This window comes from Salvia miltiorrhiza, chromosome 1 (assembly GCF_028751815.1).
Source record: "Salvia miltiorrhiza cultivar Shanhuang (shh) chromosome 1, IMPLAD_Smil_shh, whole genome shotgun sequence".
In the NCBI taxonomy this organism is placed as follows: Eukaryota; Viridiplantae; Streptophyta; class Magnoliopsida; order Lamiales; family Lamiaceae; genus Salvia; species Salvia miltiorrhiza.
In genome coordinates this window covers 63645693-63660956 of record NC_080387.1, presented here as the reverse complement: position 1 = coordinate 63660956, position 15264 = coordinate 63645693, and the positions used below count along the sequence as shown (strand labels likewise).

General features: G+C 43.2%; 2 protein-coding genes across 2 annotated transcripts; one reads left to right on the top strand and one right to left on the bottom strand.

Moving 5' to 3' along the window:
• Positions 1 to 8531: 8531 nt before the first annotated feature.
• LOC131004121 (uncharacterized) lies at positions 8532 to 9542 on the top strand. The gene is made up of 2 exons (XM_057930731.1): positions 8532 to 8921; positions 9009 to 9542. Exons 1-2 carry the CDS (start codon positions 8547 to 8549, stop codon positions 9426 to 9428), a joined length of 795 nt encoding a protein of 264 aa, XP_057786714.1. The 5' UTR covers positions 8532 to 8546; the 3' UTR covers positions 9429 to 9542.
• A 4513-nt stretch (positions 9543 to 14055) lies between these two features.
• LOC131011401 (uncharacterized) lies at positions 14056 to 14949 on the bottom strand. Its single transcript, XM_057939215.1, has one exon. The coding sequence runs from the start codon at positions 14947 to 14949 to the stop codon at positions 14056 to 14058; it is 894 nt and encodes a 297-aa protein (XP_057795198.1).
• Between the last annotated feature and the right edge of the window lie 315 nt (positions 14950 to 15264).

Sequence of the window (15264 nt, the reverse complement as noted above, 5' to 3'; positions counted from 1 at the left end):
CGACGATGCAAACAACGACCGAAAAAAACGGTTGTTAAATCGGTCGTTAAAAATATTAACGACCGATTTTTGGGTTTTAACGATCGAAATTTCGGTCGTTAGAGCCGCATTTTCTTGTAGTGTAAGGGGGTGTATTCGTTGTGGATTTCCACAGACTTTAAAAAGTCCATGGAATTCACATAGATTCCAGACGACTTTCAAAGAATTCGTGGTTGGATTTCACCCCGATTTTCACTGATTTTCGAAGACTTTACAGGATAATTTTGGAATTGAATTCCATGAAACCAGCGCCCGCTAGAATAGACCCAGCGCCCGCGGAGTCCCAGCAACCGCTGAGTTCCAGCGAGCGTTGGAAACCCAGCGACCGCTGGGTTCCACCGAGCGCTGGGAATATGGCCTATATATACATACTCAGCGGGTGCTGGTGCCCTAATTCTCACATTCTCTATTTTCGCCGCTATACAGACAGCTCCCAAGCCTCCCAGGCAAAATTGAAAAAATCACCACCACTTCAGTCCTTCCATACCACCACCCTCTCCGGTCACCTTCAACGACATAATGGTCCGAACCAAGAACGCCAACGTCCGTAGAGGCGAAGAGGAGCCAACTTTGAGGAAAAGGTACGAATGTCCCTTTGACTTGCAAACCGAACTAGAGGGAGAAATATTTAAGAAATTTAACATGAACTACATTACTTGTCAGCATTACTTGGATTGGGACTTGGTTATTGATTTGAAACTTGAGCGGCAAGTTGCTTTGTATTTGAATAATCTAGGGATGAAAGAGTATGCTAGAGATATTGAATTTTCTGGGTATGATCCTCTATGTTATGAGTTCATGACTACTGTGGTTATGAGTGGTGATATGAAATGGATTAAAGCTAGGATGTATGAGCGGGAGTATAAAAATAAAAAACATCAACAAAAAACTGAAATCAACTCACATGCAATAGAAACACAGCATACAGTTGCTAACAATTTATAAAGGTACAAAATTCATGCTATAGAAAAATTGCATAATTAAAATAATATGAAGATATAAAATTTATGAAAAAATACCTGGCTAAAAGCTAATATAGAACCATAAACTTGTCTTCTTTTTGAAGTCTGCTTCTGTGGTATATTTTTGGAGTATGCTTTTGTGGAATGAGGAAAAAAAACCGAAGAGCTGTATTTAAAAAGCGTGGGTGGGTTGGGCTGCCTGGGCCCAGCGACCGCGGCAACCCAGCGCTCGCTGGACACTCTCAACGATTGCTGAGTTACAGCTCTCGCTGGCTTCTTGGCCGCGGTCGCTTAAAACTTCATGGATTTCAATTCTCGTGGTTCTTGGCCGGATTTCGTCGTGTGTATTTTTTGGATGAAATCCATGAAAGTCATTCCGGATTTTAAGTCAATGGAATAACGAATACACCTAGATTTGTATGGATTTTAAAAAGTCTTGAACGAATACACCCAAATTTATATGGACTTTTAAAAGTCTTGAACGAATACATCCAGATTTCTGCAGACTTTTAAAAGTCTTGAACGAATACACCCAGACTTTTAAAATTTATAGAAATTTATCAAATTCCACAACGAATACACCCCCCTAAAAATGTAGCTTCTATATATACATGTTGACTAAAAAGAAAGAGACGCGTTCATTTTGTAGTAGACAAAAGTATTAGATGTTATATTTCCTTTTATACTTTGACAATATAATCACACTTATATGTTTTCGAATATTGCACATTAAAACCATTATAACTGAACTAATTGTTAAAACAGAATTATAACTTTTAGTGTTTTTTAAAAATACACTACAAGAAAACACGGCTCTAACGATCGAATTTTCGATCGTTAAAACTCTGAAATGGTCGTTAATCGTATTGACGACCATTTTCGGTGGTCGCTGTTTGCATCATCGTTACGGGTCCCAACGATCGTTTTTTTCGATCGTTAAAACGACCGAAATTTTATTTTTAACGACCGAATTTTCGGTTGTAAAAAGAAAATTGAAAAAAACAATTATTTAACGACATATTTTTTTATTTTTAGCGGCCGAATTTTTCGGTCGCTAAAAATAAAGAAAAAATAATAATATTTTTTTTCAAAATTCTTTTTTTTTATCAATCTATCTTTGTATCCCACAAATACTTTGGTATTTCTAATGTATTTTGACTTTAATTGCACACGATTTGACGAACTTCCCAGTGGATCACCAATCTTAGTAGTCTAAGTCAAACACGATTAACCTTGAAGTTCCGAGTAGTCACCAGTACAGAACACACGGTATTATTGATATAATTAACACCTATTAAATCATTTATATTATAATATCATTCATTCATAACCTTAGAATATGTCAAAACGATATCTAAAACTTATGGTGCTGGAGAAAGAGTGACAGTAAATATACGATCGAATTTAAAATAATAAAAAATTATTTTTATCGTAATTTTTTAAAATAAAATATTATGAAAAATATCAATCAATTTTAAAATATTCTCAATAATTTAAAAATAAGAATAAAATAGAGAATTAATTAAAAATAATTTAACCATATATTAAATAAAAAGAATAATGGAAAGAATCCTAAACTCCTAAAGTATTAGATAATTTTATTTTCAATTTAATGTTGTAGTATGCATTATTGTTATTGTTTCTAATTTGATGTTGTAGTATGTTATGTACTCTTTATATTATTATTACTCCTATCTGATTTAGTTTAATGTTGTAATAAGGTAATTTGTATGATATTGTTATTGTTATTATTTTTATTTTAATGTTGTAGTAGTTAATTTTTTAGTGAATATTTTTCTATAATAATACTCCTATATATCTATAATAATACCCCCTAAGATGTTTCATTGTCGATTTGTCTATAATAATTACCTATTTGGCTATCTCTAACTTTCTATTGTACATTGCCAAAAAAAAAAATTATATTGTATAATTAATAAAAGAAAATGAACGGGTCACATTTTTTATTTTATTTTATATGATAAATAAGAACTATTTAATTAAAAAATTAAATTAAATCCCCTGAAATAAATTTCATACAAAATTATCAATTCACGGAAAAATAAGGCCCGTCTACTGTTGAGGATAGGTCCAACAATCACGAATTAGGACGTCGTGTATGTCCGGAGCGGTGGGCACTTGCAACCTAAACCACAAACACGTTAGAGCCCTTCTAGAAACATCAGTGGTGGTGTCGATGGAAGCGCCTCCGACGCTCAAGTAAGTTCAACGATAAAATATAATTGACGGTATTCGTAAAAATAATAGTAAAACGTAAAATTAATTGAATAATAGAGTAGGGTTGAGGTAGTCGATCTGGCTGGTCGGACTAGTAGAACGTGAGAGCGTGGAGGCGAATTGATCGAACAAGAGAGCTAGCGAATCATGTCGAGTACGTGTGCAAGTGGAGTTGATAATTAAGAGTATGAATGAATGGATGGATCGTCTGACGTAGTAGGATTATATTTATATGTAGGCCTATGGTGGCTAGGGTTGTCACCCGACTTGAGTCCAAACCCTAACTACTCCGAAATTCTCGGAGATGATATCACACAATGCTCCCTGACTTGTTTATCAAGTAGTCGCCCTTTCTAGGGATTGACTTGACGAATCTATATGACTCCATGGTGGGCCTGAGTTTGAACTTGTCGATATGAATCAGGTTTTACTCATTTCATTGGGTCAAATAAGTTAATTGAGACCCTGATAGCCTAGCACGTGGGTTAATTTTAATTAATTTAATTTTTGGACTGGACTAGCCACTTCGGCTGCGAATATTTATTTTAAATAGACTATGCAACTTTTGACCATTACATCTACCAATCCATATTAAGAAAAGAAAAGAAAAAAAAGTTTAATGAATTTCTACATCAAGCGTCGACCGCTTCTTAATTTTAGTCGCATCTTCTTCTTCCCCATCAAGTGTCGCTACTTGCATTTCAGTAGCGTCTTCTTCCTCCCATTTCCCTTCTGCAATTCAACGTCCCAGTGTGCTCCTTTTTTGATTTAGACAGAAAAGAAAGATTTATAAAAGTTGCGGTTAAATTGAAAGTGTGGTGCAACCTCTTTTCTTTATTCACTTGTTTGCATGCCCAATTTTAAGATCCCCATATCCATCGAGCATTAGTCTCTGCCGTGTGAGTAGCCTCTCTCTTTCTCTATTCGTTTCTTTTAAATCTTTTTTTATTTTTAGTCATTTTTTCTCTTTTGAAAATCATAAGTTTTCTTTTTATTTAACAATTAGGATGCCGGCTACAAAGCATTGTCTGATATATTTTTTTAAATGTATCCTTTTTTTGTTGCGGCTAAAATCTTTCAAAAAAATTTGTTGTTTCTATGTGCTTCTACGTTTCTATATTAGAAAACGAGACTGCGAAATTGGTCCGCTCAGAAATTGCTATATGTTTCAGATTTAGAGGTGTAAATTCGGGTACTTGTGGGACAAAATCGTCCGAAATGCTCACCCTCACCCATTCTGCCTACATGCTGCGGATATTCGCTGCTGATATTCGGGTACCCTCATTTCTCGCAAGTTCTTGATTTTTTTTTAATTTTGCGAGATTTTTTGTCCCGCTAGAGGGTATTTTGTCCCGTCGGAGGGTATTCTTGTCTCGCAATGTGCGGGTATCCTTTTTACCTGCAGGTATTTTGTCTCTCATTTTAGAAAAAAAAATTAAAATATCCTTTCTATTTCATCAATTATCCATAAAACATGTGACGAAGAAAATTTGAGTAGTGAATTGACTAGGGCTTAGAGAGTTATTTTCATATTTCCTAAAATTTAATTAATAATTATAAAATTATTTATTTAATTAAAAGTTACATGTGGGTATGCGGGTATCCGCGGGAACCTCGAGGGTACCCGCAATTTTTGGGAAAGCAATACCTGTAGGGGGTGAATCCGACAATTACGGAAGTGACGTCAGTCACGTCAGGATCGACGGGCACTAGCAACCTGAGACCACAAGTAACGTTAGAGCCCTCCGAAGAGCACCGGTGGGGGTGTCGATGGAAGGGCCTCCGACGCTCAAGTCGGTGAATTGATATAAGTAATAACGTAAGTAACGTAATGACAATAATTAAACGATGGAGAAGAGATAGAGAAAGGATAGTAATAAGGGAGTTCTCCGGATGATCGGGATGATCCAGTAGTCGGAGGCAGAGCTAATGAGCAATACGGATCAAGGGGCGACGGGCGTCGGAGCTAGCGGGACTAGTCGGACGATCGGAACCCTCGAGTGTTGAGAGCGTGGAGGCGTAACGGAAGAGCGGGGAGAGCGGAAGATCAACAGAGTGAAAGGTCGTAGGTATGAGTATCAATCTCAGTGACGGCGTATCAAGGGGCGACGGTCGTTCGGGCTAGCGGGGCTAGTCGGACGATCGGAACCCTAGAAAGTTGTAAGCGTGGAGGCGGAACGGAAGAGCGGGGAGATCGGGAATGAGAGATCGTGTGCGAGTGCAAGAGTGGATATGAGTGATTGTCGATGCCCCCTTTTCATTAGTGAGTTGATAGATATATATGTTGTGGACCTGCCGGGAGGCGGCTAGGGTTAGGGTTTTGCTAGAATACCCGTTACAACCCTAGCAGTTCCGACTTCTTAGGAAACGTTCTCCCGCGACTCTCGTCTGACTTGGCCACCAAGTAACTGCTACGTTTAGGGTTTTCCCTTGCGGTTTCACGTACCTCCCGAATATAGGTTAGGCTTTGGGCCTTGTGCTATGAGCGTGATATGAACCGTTTTATCGAGCTAGCCCGTTGGGCCTTATAATTTTTACTAATTGGACTATTACGAATAATGCCCACTACAGTTTGTCCCCCACTCAATAGTTGGAATTTTTTCAACTATGGAGTGTAATTTATCTTGTAGAGACGTCCCTTTTTTTTTTTTTTTTTTTTTGGCGGTGCTTACGGCTCATACGGCTCTCCCATAGTGAAAGAGAGTTGAAGGGTGTTGGGTCTTACGGCTCTTACGGCTCTTCCATAGTGAAAGAGAGTTGAAGGGTGTTGGGTCTTACGGCTCTTACGGCTCTTCCATAGTGAAAGAGAGTTGGAGGGTGTTGGATCTTACGGCTCTTACGGCTCTTCCATAGTGAAAGAGAGTTGGAGGGTGTTGGGTCTTACGGCTCTTACGGCTCTTCCATAGTGAAAGAGAGTTGGAGGGTGTTGGGTCTTACGGCTCTTACGGCTCTTCCATAGTGAAAGAGAGTTGGAGGGTGTTGGGTCTTACGGCTCTTCCATAGTGAAAGAGAGTTGAAGGGTGTTGGGTCTTACGGCTCTTACGGCTCTTCCATAGTGAAAGAGAGTAGGTGTCGTCGGATCCTACGGGACCGACGACTCTTCCATAGGGGAGCGGAGTGGGAGTCGTCGGGTTCTGCGGGACCGACGGCCCTTCCATATTGAAGCAAGGTGGGAGTCGTCGGGTTCGACGGCTCTTCCATATTGAAGCAAGGTGGGAGTCATCGGGTTCTACGGGACCGACGGCTCTTCCTTATTGAAGCAAGGTGGGAGTCGTCGGGTTCGACGGCTCTTCCATATTGAAGCAAGGTGGGAGTCGTCGGGTTCTACGGGACCGACGGCTCTTCCATATTGAAGCAAAGGTCGGAGTCGTCGGGATCTAAAGGACCGACGACCCTTCCATATTGAAGCAAGGTGGGAGTCGTCGGGTTCTACGGGACCGACGGCTCTTCCATATTGAAGCAAGGTGGGAGGTGCCATTTATGCCATTTAATGTAATGTATTTGTGGATGTATGCCTTCTTATCTATTGTAGTTGAGCGAAAATTTTGAAATCCACCATCCTCTACGTTTTTTATTCTCCTATATAGTGGGGAACTTGTCCCCCATTCTCCCACATCAAGTAATAGAGATCTTTGGGAGCATTTGGATTTTGGGGCTCTTGGAAAAGGAGTAGAGAGAAGATATTTGGAGGGCTGTAGAGGTTGGTTTTTCTTTTTCTCTCTACCTTCTTCGAATGTTCTTTACATGTTCTAAGCATGGATACTTATAATTCTTGTCGTATTGTGCTTTTGAATGATTTTGATTATGCGTTCGTAGAAATAGTGTTTGATCCATGCGAGCAATTTTTTACACGTTTTTGATGTTTGTAGCATTGTGTAGAAAGTTTCTCCAAGTATAACTGATAGTGTAGAGCTCGCTAATGCGGGTGCTTCGGGTTGATACGATTGAACACTTAATGCGTAGATGACGTTCCTTTGAATATTTATGCGATTCCTTCGTATGTGGTGTTATGGGTGCCGATCCTTTACATAAATTGCTCAAGTATGCACGTAGCTAAGCGGGTAGTTTGCGATCGGGCGAACCGGTCTATCGAACTTTATATTATTTATTTTTTGCAACTATGTCGTCGGGTGATCGGGGTAATACGTTTACTTGAACTTTTAGAATTTATCCTGTTCTAGGATAACTGCGTGCTATGTTGGGTAATCGGGGAGGTTCGGTTGGTTCATCGAGTAGGATGCAGCTTCCGTCTGATGATATAGACTATTGTGATGACGAAAGCGCGGAGATCCCGGATCGAGAGATTGAAGTTTGGCAGGGTGATCACGGTAGTTACGATGGTGGTAGTGGTTTTGGAGTTCACAGTGAAGGGCTTATTCCAGGGGCGGTGCCAGTAATGTCGTTCCTCATTAACGGTAATCCCGAATCATTCTTCCAGGACACGCGGCAACTACACGTCCTTCGGAAGTCCTATAGTATTCCGAATCATGTCGCTCTTCATGCTCCGGGTAGGCAAATGCGAGCTAATTTCCATGCTCCAGGATGGGTGTGTTTGTATCAAGCACCGTTCGAACAGGGACTGCGGCTTCCTCTACCCCGCTTGGTTATTGATTTTTGCCATTATCATTGCCTCTCGCCCGGGCAACTTGCGCCAAACTCTTGGCGGTTGTTATTGAGTTTACAGGTATTCAGTGAATTACATGGTTTCGACATCTCCATCGCCGACGTAAAGAGCACTTATGATCTTCTGAATGTTCCAAAGGACAAAGGTCGTTACAAGTTATGTAGGAAGAAAGGTTGTGAGCCTTTGATTACGGACATGGATGATGGTGAAAGGGCTTGGAAGAGTAAATATTTTTTCGTTGAATACGGTGCTTTGTGTATTCCGGAAGGGAAGAGAGTTCCTTCTGTTTGGTCTAATCCTAGTGAGTGTTAGAATTGGTGGAGTCTTTCATGCTTCTCATTCTCTTCTTTATGTTATTCTTTCTAACACTTTGATTATGTTTGTGTGCAGGTTGTTTGAAAACTATCCCTGTAGTGTTGGATTTGGTTGAACGGAACAATCGGTTTCTTCAATACCCTCCTCCATATCGGAGTTGGAGGGTTATTCTTCACGATTTGAATATTAAGCAGTCGTCGATTTGGGCTCAAGTTCCTGCTCCTCCGGAAGGTACATTCATCCCTAAAACTCTTGCTGAAACTAGTGTCGTGGTAGGTCTCCGCTCTTTGGAAATTTTGTGGATGAAACAGGCTTATAAAAATTTGGCTGAACTGACCCCAGAGCAACGAGTATATGCAGACGGTTGGATGGCTGATTTGAAGTTTCACTATAATCCGAATGAGGTCGACACTGACGCCTTCGTGGCGAGACAACTGAAGAGGAAGAAGAAGAAGCAGGCATCAAGCTCGGGTGTGCCAACAGAGCCGCCTATTGCGACTGATGCACCGCGATCTGACGTCCTCTCCGGTCGCTCCTCACGGAAACGGACTCCCACACCTGATGATGGTTGCTTATCCGATGGTTCTGTTCACGTAGTTCTACCTGTTGGTGCTTCGGCTCATACCGAGTACAACGCGCTGTCAGGTCAGCTCGAAAAGCTCTTACTTGAAGAGGACCGGGCTGTTTTGAACAACTATGGGGATGACGAAGCCTATGACGTGTTCGCCTCTTCGGCCTTCGCGGTGATAAAACTTGTCTCTTGTTTTCATTTTTCCTTTGACATGTTATTTTTATTGACTAACTTGTGGTATTTTGATATCTTCTTGCAGCACTATCAGCATGCTATCTTTATGAAGCAGGCTAGGCTTGAGCACAAACGGCAACTACAGGATGTTCGTGCTGCTAAGGCTAGGATAGAGAACGAGCTTGTGGAAGCTCAGAAGTTGGTCAAGCAAGGCCAGGCGGACCTGGAGTCCTTGGAAGCGTCTCTTCAGGCTCAATTGGCTTCGAAAGATGAGGAAATCAGTCGTCTGAAGGCTGAACTGGCGGAGATGGAGAAAAATCGGGAGCTAGAGCTTTTCGATGCTTGCCATGAGGCTGTGCTCAAGTCCCGGGCTGATATGAGTCAGGAGGTCTTGGATGGGTCTTACAAGACTTGGGACAATGCTGAGAACATTCGACAGTGGAAGGTGTATCAAGACAAGCTTTCTGGGGTGGCCTCTTCAGGCGACGTCGACGGTGACGAGTGATGTTGTCGTTTCCTTAACTCTGCTTTGGTTGGGCGTATGTGCCTCTAATATCTTATGTGTAATTTAGGCATCCGTGCCTTCAGACTTTGTTAATTTTGCATAGGGTGTATGCATCCTTGGATTCTTACTAGTTTAAGCCTACGCCATTGGGCTGGACTTAAATTTTTTTCTTGTATTCACGAGAATGATTTTTCCGGAGTGTCCGGATCGCCGGGGGGTTTGCCCCTTGGATCGGCTATATATGACTGTTTTATATTCGAGTGTTTGTATATTTTTCTTTACCTATTCGGACTTAACTGTTGAACCAAGACAGGTAGATGTGATACGAGTCTCAGGGCTGCGCAGTTGAGCGCTTTCCGAGCAGGGCTGCGTTGGGCAATCGAGCACTGTCGGGTAGGGCCGAGCCGGATAATAATATTTTTCCCCTATGTTTCCCCCATTTAGACTTCAGTTGTTTGAACTTAAGGCTAAATTAAGGATGTTCGGGGTGAGACGGGTGTGCGCCTTTGACCTGAAAATTTTTCTCCCCCATTTAGACTTAGTTATTTAAACTTAAGGCTGAATTCGGGACGTTCGGGGTAAGACGGGTGTGCGTCTTTGAGCATGAGCATTTTATTTTCCCCCCATTTAGACTTAGTTGTTAAACCTAAGGCTAAATTCAGGATATGCGGGTTGAGACGGGCTTGCGCCTTTTACACGAAAATTTATCCCCCCATTTAGACTTAGTTGTTGAACTTAAGGCTAAATTCAGGATATGCGGGTTGGAATGGGCTTGCGCCTTTTATGTGAAAATTTTTCCCCCCATTTAGACTTAGTTGATGAACTTAAGGCTAAATTCAGGGTGTTCGGGGCGAGTCGGGCTTGCGCCTTTTATGTGATAAATTTTTTCCCCCCATTTAGACTTAGTTGATAAACTTAAGGCTAAATTCAGGGTGTTCGGGGTGAGACGGGCTTGCGTCTTTTAAATGAAAATTTTCTCCCCCATTTAGACTTTAGTTGTTTGAACTTAAGGCAAATATTAAGGATATTCGGGGTGAGACGGGCGTTCGTCTTGTTCATGAAAATTTTGTCCCCCCGGGTGAGGAGGGGGTGGGGGGGCTGCGCTCCTTAGAGCTGCCTACATACCCATTTAAGGGATCAAGCCCGAATGTAGTTCTGACCTGCATGCAAAGGTCAGTAATCGTGTAGTAAATTGAGTTGATCTCGGAAGACCTTTTGAAATAAAGTAGAAGTGTAGGGATCAAGCGTGATACTGTTTGAGATGGATGGCGTTCCAACTGTTGTTGATGTCACGTCCGTCTGTCGATTGCAACTTGTATGCTCCATGTCCAACCACTTTGGTGATCAGATATGGTCCTTCCCAATTTGGGGCTAATTTGCCCGCACCTATTTCCTTGGTGTTCTGGAACACCTTTCGTAACACCCAGTCACCCGGCTTGAACGTGCGGGTACGGATATGCTTATTGTAGTGCCTGGCGATGCTTTGTTGATACGATGCTAATCGGATATTGGCTATGTTCCGTTTCTCGTCGAGGAGATCTAACTCGTGGCACATAGCTTCTTGATTCTCGTTGTCTGTCGTGAGCTCATATCTGGCGGTGGGTACTTCGCTTTCTGTTGGGATTACTGCCTCCATCCCATAGGCAAGGGAAAACGGAGTTTCCCCTGTCGATGTTCTTGTAGTTGTTCGGTAGGACCATAATACGCCTGGTAGCTCATCTGCCCATTTGCCTTTGGCCTTCTCTAGCCGTTTCTTCAGGGTGTTCATGATGGTTTTGTTGGAAGACTCTGCTTGTCCGTTTGCCTGAGGATATCTTGGTGTTGAGAAGCTCAGCTTTATATTCCAGAACTTACAAAAGTCCTGAAAGTCCGCGCTGATGAATTGTGATCCGTTATCCGTGACAATCTCTTTGGGTACCCCATACCGGCAGATCACGTTCTTCCATATGAACCCCTTGACTTCTTTGTCGCGCACTTGGTGGAAAGACTCTGCTTCTATCCATTTGCTAAAATAATCTGTTACTGCCAACATATAAGCCTTCTGCCCGGGTGCGGTGGGCAGTTTGCCTACAATATCCATCCCCCATTTCATGAATGGCCATGGTGAAGTGATAGCGGTCAGGGGCTCCGGGGGCATGTGTGATATTTGGGCGAATCGTTGACATTTATCGCACTTTCTAGCATAATCAGCTGCGTCAGTTTTCATGGTGGGCCAATAGTAACCACTGGTTAATGCGCGGTGTGCGAGGCTTCTTCCTCCTGAGTGATTGCCACATTCACCTTCGTGTAACTCGGACAAGACGTATCTTGCTTCTGCAGGGTTAATGCATTTCAAGTATGGACCGGTAAATGAACGTTTATACAGTTTACCTCGGATGATGCAGAACCGTGCTGCTTGAGCTTTAAGCCGACGTGCTTCATTCCTATCCTTCGGGAGTATATCTCTCTCGAGATATTCCATTATGGGGGTGATCCATGTTTGTCCGACTGATACTGCAGTCACGTGTTCCTCGGCCTCGTCTCTTTGTATTGCTGGATATTGAAGGCAAGTGATAGTTATGGTTTTAGGTTGTGCAGTCTGAATTGCTGACCCTAGGTTGGCCAAAGCATCAGCATGGCCATTTTCCCCCCTTGGCACTTGATTGATGGTGAATTCTTCAAAGCACGATTGGAGTTCTTTCGTCTTGCCCAGGTAAGCCGTCATTTTCGTATCTTTGGCTTGAAATGTACCCTGCATCTGGTTAACTACAAGTTGAGAATCACTAAATACGTTAATGCGTTTTACCCCAATTTCTTTAGCTAGTCCGAGTCCAGCTATCATGGCTTCATATTCAGCCTCATTGTTGGTTGTTTTGAAATCACATCGGATTGACCGCTCAATGTTGTCTCCTCGTGGTGATGAGAGGACGACTCCAAGTCCACTCCCTCGTACGTTGCTGGATCCATCAACATACAGTTTCCAAGTTCCAGTTTGGTCGGGTTCTTCCGTCAGATAGCATAACTCTTTGTCGGCCTGTATAGTAAGGTTAGGTGCAAAGTCAACAACAAAATCGGCTAATACCTGAGATTTAAGTGCGGTCCGTGGTTTGTATGTGATGTCGTATTCACTCAACTCCACTGCCCACTTTGTCAATCGACCGGATAGTTCTGGCTTATGTAGTATGGCCTTTAAGGGATACGTGGTGGCAACTATGATCGGATGACACTGGAAGTACGGACGTAACTTTCTTGCTGCGTGGACCAATGCGAGGGCCAACTTCTCTAGCTGGCTGTATCGGGTCTCTGCATCGAGTAGTGATTTGCTCACGTAGTAGATTGGCGATTGTTTCCCATCTTCCTCTCTGACCAGCACGGCACTGACGGCTGTATCAGAGACGGCTAGATAGACCAACAAGGTCTCGTGGTCTTTCGGCTTTGCGAGTAAAGGTGGGCTGGTCAAGTATTGCTTGAGCTGCTTTAGCGCTTCCTCACATTCTTCTGTCCATTCAAACGTTCTTGACTTCCTCAAGGTGTTGAAGAAGAGGTGGCATTTTTCGGATGATCTTGAGATAAAGCGGCTTAATGCGGCTATCCTTCCTGTTAATTTCTGAACGTCCTTCACGCAAGTGGGGGAAGGAATTCCCTGGATTGACTCAATCTGAGCCGGATTTGCCTCTATTCCCCGCTCAGTAACCATGTAACATAAGAATTTCCCTGCATTGACACCAAAAGAGCATTTAGTAGGATTTAGCTTCATATTGTATTTTCTAAGAATTTCAAACGTCTCCCTCAAGTGATCAATGTGGTCCTTCGCGTGGATGGACTTGACCAACATGTCGTCAATGTAGACTTCCATTGTTTGCCCCAACAAACTTGCAAACATCCGATTGACCAGGCGCTGATAGGTTGCTCCCGCGTTCTTCAACCCGAATGGCATATACTTGTAGCAATATAATGCTACATTGGTCATGAAGGCCGTCTTTTCCTCGTCGTCAGGGTGCATCCGTATCTGATGGTATCCCGAATATGCGTCCATGAAACTCATCAGTTCATGGCCTGCTGTCGCATCCACTAGCATGTCGATGTGTGGCAGTGGGAACGAGTCTTTTGGGCACGCCTTGTTGAGGTCAGTGAAATCAATGCATACCCGCCACTTGTTATTCTTTTTCTTGACTACCACTACATTTGCGAGCCATTCAGGATAGTGGACTTCCCGGATCAGTCCATTCTTAAGGAGCTTCATGACTTCATCATTTACTACTTGATTCCTTTCTGGCGCAAATTTTCTCCGTTTCTGCTTTCTCGGCGGGTAATCCGGGGCGACCTGCAACCTGTGAACAATAATCTTAGGGTCAATCCCCGTCATGTCCTCATGGGACCAAGCGAAACAATCGTAATAATCAGATAGGAAGTTGATAAGCTTCTCTCTGAGCTCTGGTTCGAGTTGTGCTCCAATCCGGACTTTGTGGTCTGGAAAGTTAGCATTAATTTGAACTTCATCTATCTCCACCATCTCCTCCTCGATCAGGCTGCGTGGTCTCTTCGTTCGTGCAGCTCGATTATAGTGCTCCGCCTGTTGATTCATGTCTTGAGTGCACTGCAGAGTATCATTCGCCTTCGAATGGGACGGAGCTTCTTTTTATAATTGCTATAAGGACGGGCTTTTCGCTTTCATAGTTGTTTGGTAGCACGCCCTGGAGTCCTTCTGCTCTCCCTTGATCTCCTTAACTCCCCACTTGGTTGGGAATCGTATGACTTGATGATAGGTGGATGGTACTGCTTCCATTCCGTGGATCCATGGACGACCAAGGATGACGCTGTATGCTGACGGGGCGTCTACCACGAGAAACCTAGTGGAAAGGTTGACTCCTTCTGCGTAGACGGGAAGATCGATCTCCCCTACAGTAGTCGTACTCTCGCCACTGAAGCCGACGAGTACGGCAGCTTTCTTGATTAGTTTGGACTCGTCCAAACCCATCTCCCTGTATGCACTGTAAAACAGAATATTGGCAGAGCTACCATTGTCTATTAGTGCACGCTTTGTTAAACAGTTAGCAATGTAAATGGAAATAACTAAAGCATCATGATGAGGGTGTAGAAGCTTGTCTGATTCGGAGGTTGCAAAGCTGATCAGTTGAGTAGGGTCTGTTGTTCCCGTTCTTCCTGAAGGCGGAACTCCTGATTTACTTGATCTAGCCTGTCTGGTGTGTCTCTTGGCGGCTGAGTGGGTGATTCCGCTAACTTCGGAACCTCCGGATATCACGTTTACAGTTCTCTCATGATGTGGCGGGTCCGGCGGGCTGTCATCTCTGTGTTTCTCTTGTCTATCCCTCGCCTGCTGCAGGGTCTGCTTGCCTTTGTCAGTCAAGTAATTGGTGAGGTGCCCTTTTTTCAATAAGTTCGCCACTTCCAGTCTGAGCGCGATGCATTCGTCCGTGCGGTGACCGTGGTCACTGTGGAAGTCACACCATTTTGATCTATCTCTTTGGTCGGGTGGGGCTCTCATTTTCTCCGGCCAACTAACTTTATCGCCAAGGTTCATCAGAGCTGTTACCGCCTCTACGGGTGAAATAGATAGGAGGTATTCTGGGAGTTTTGCTCTTTCACGCGGGCGCGTACTTGGTGCTCGATCATAGTCTCATCTCCCTTTGTTTCCTCTGTGAGATGGCGTGTAAGGCTCACTTCGTCTGTCGCGATTGTCACGACCGGATCTCCTGTCAACCCTGTAATCTCTTTCGGGTCTCTCTGGCGGAAAGACTCTTTGCATGTTGTACTGGTCCTCTTCCCATTTGATTTGAGCCTAAGCCTGGATCAACACGTCTTCCATTGTTTTGCACGGATACTTGGTAAGTGTCTT

What these genes read in the sequence shown, in the direction of transcription:
- LOC131011401 (XM_057939215.1), bottom strand. Translation starts at nt 14,949, where the DNA reads ATGAACCTTGGCGATAAAGTTAGTTGGCCGGAGAAAATGAGAGCCCCA.
- LOC131004121 (XM_057930731.1), top strand. Translation starts at nt 8,547, where the DNA reads ATGGCTGATTTGAAGTTTCACTATAATCCGAATGAGGTCGACACTGAC. An exon ending in TCGCCTCTTCGGCCTTCGCG is followed by an intron (nt 8,922 to 9,008) that starts GTGATAAAACTT and finishes ATCTTCTTGCAG; the next exon opens with CACTATCAGCATGCTATCTT.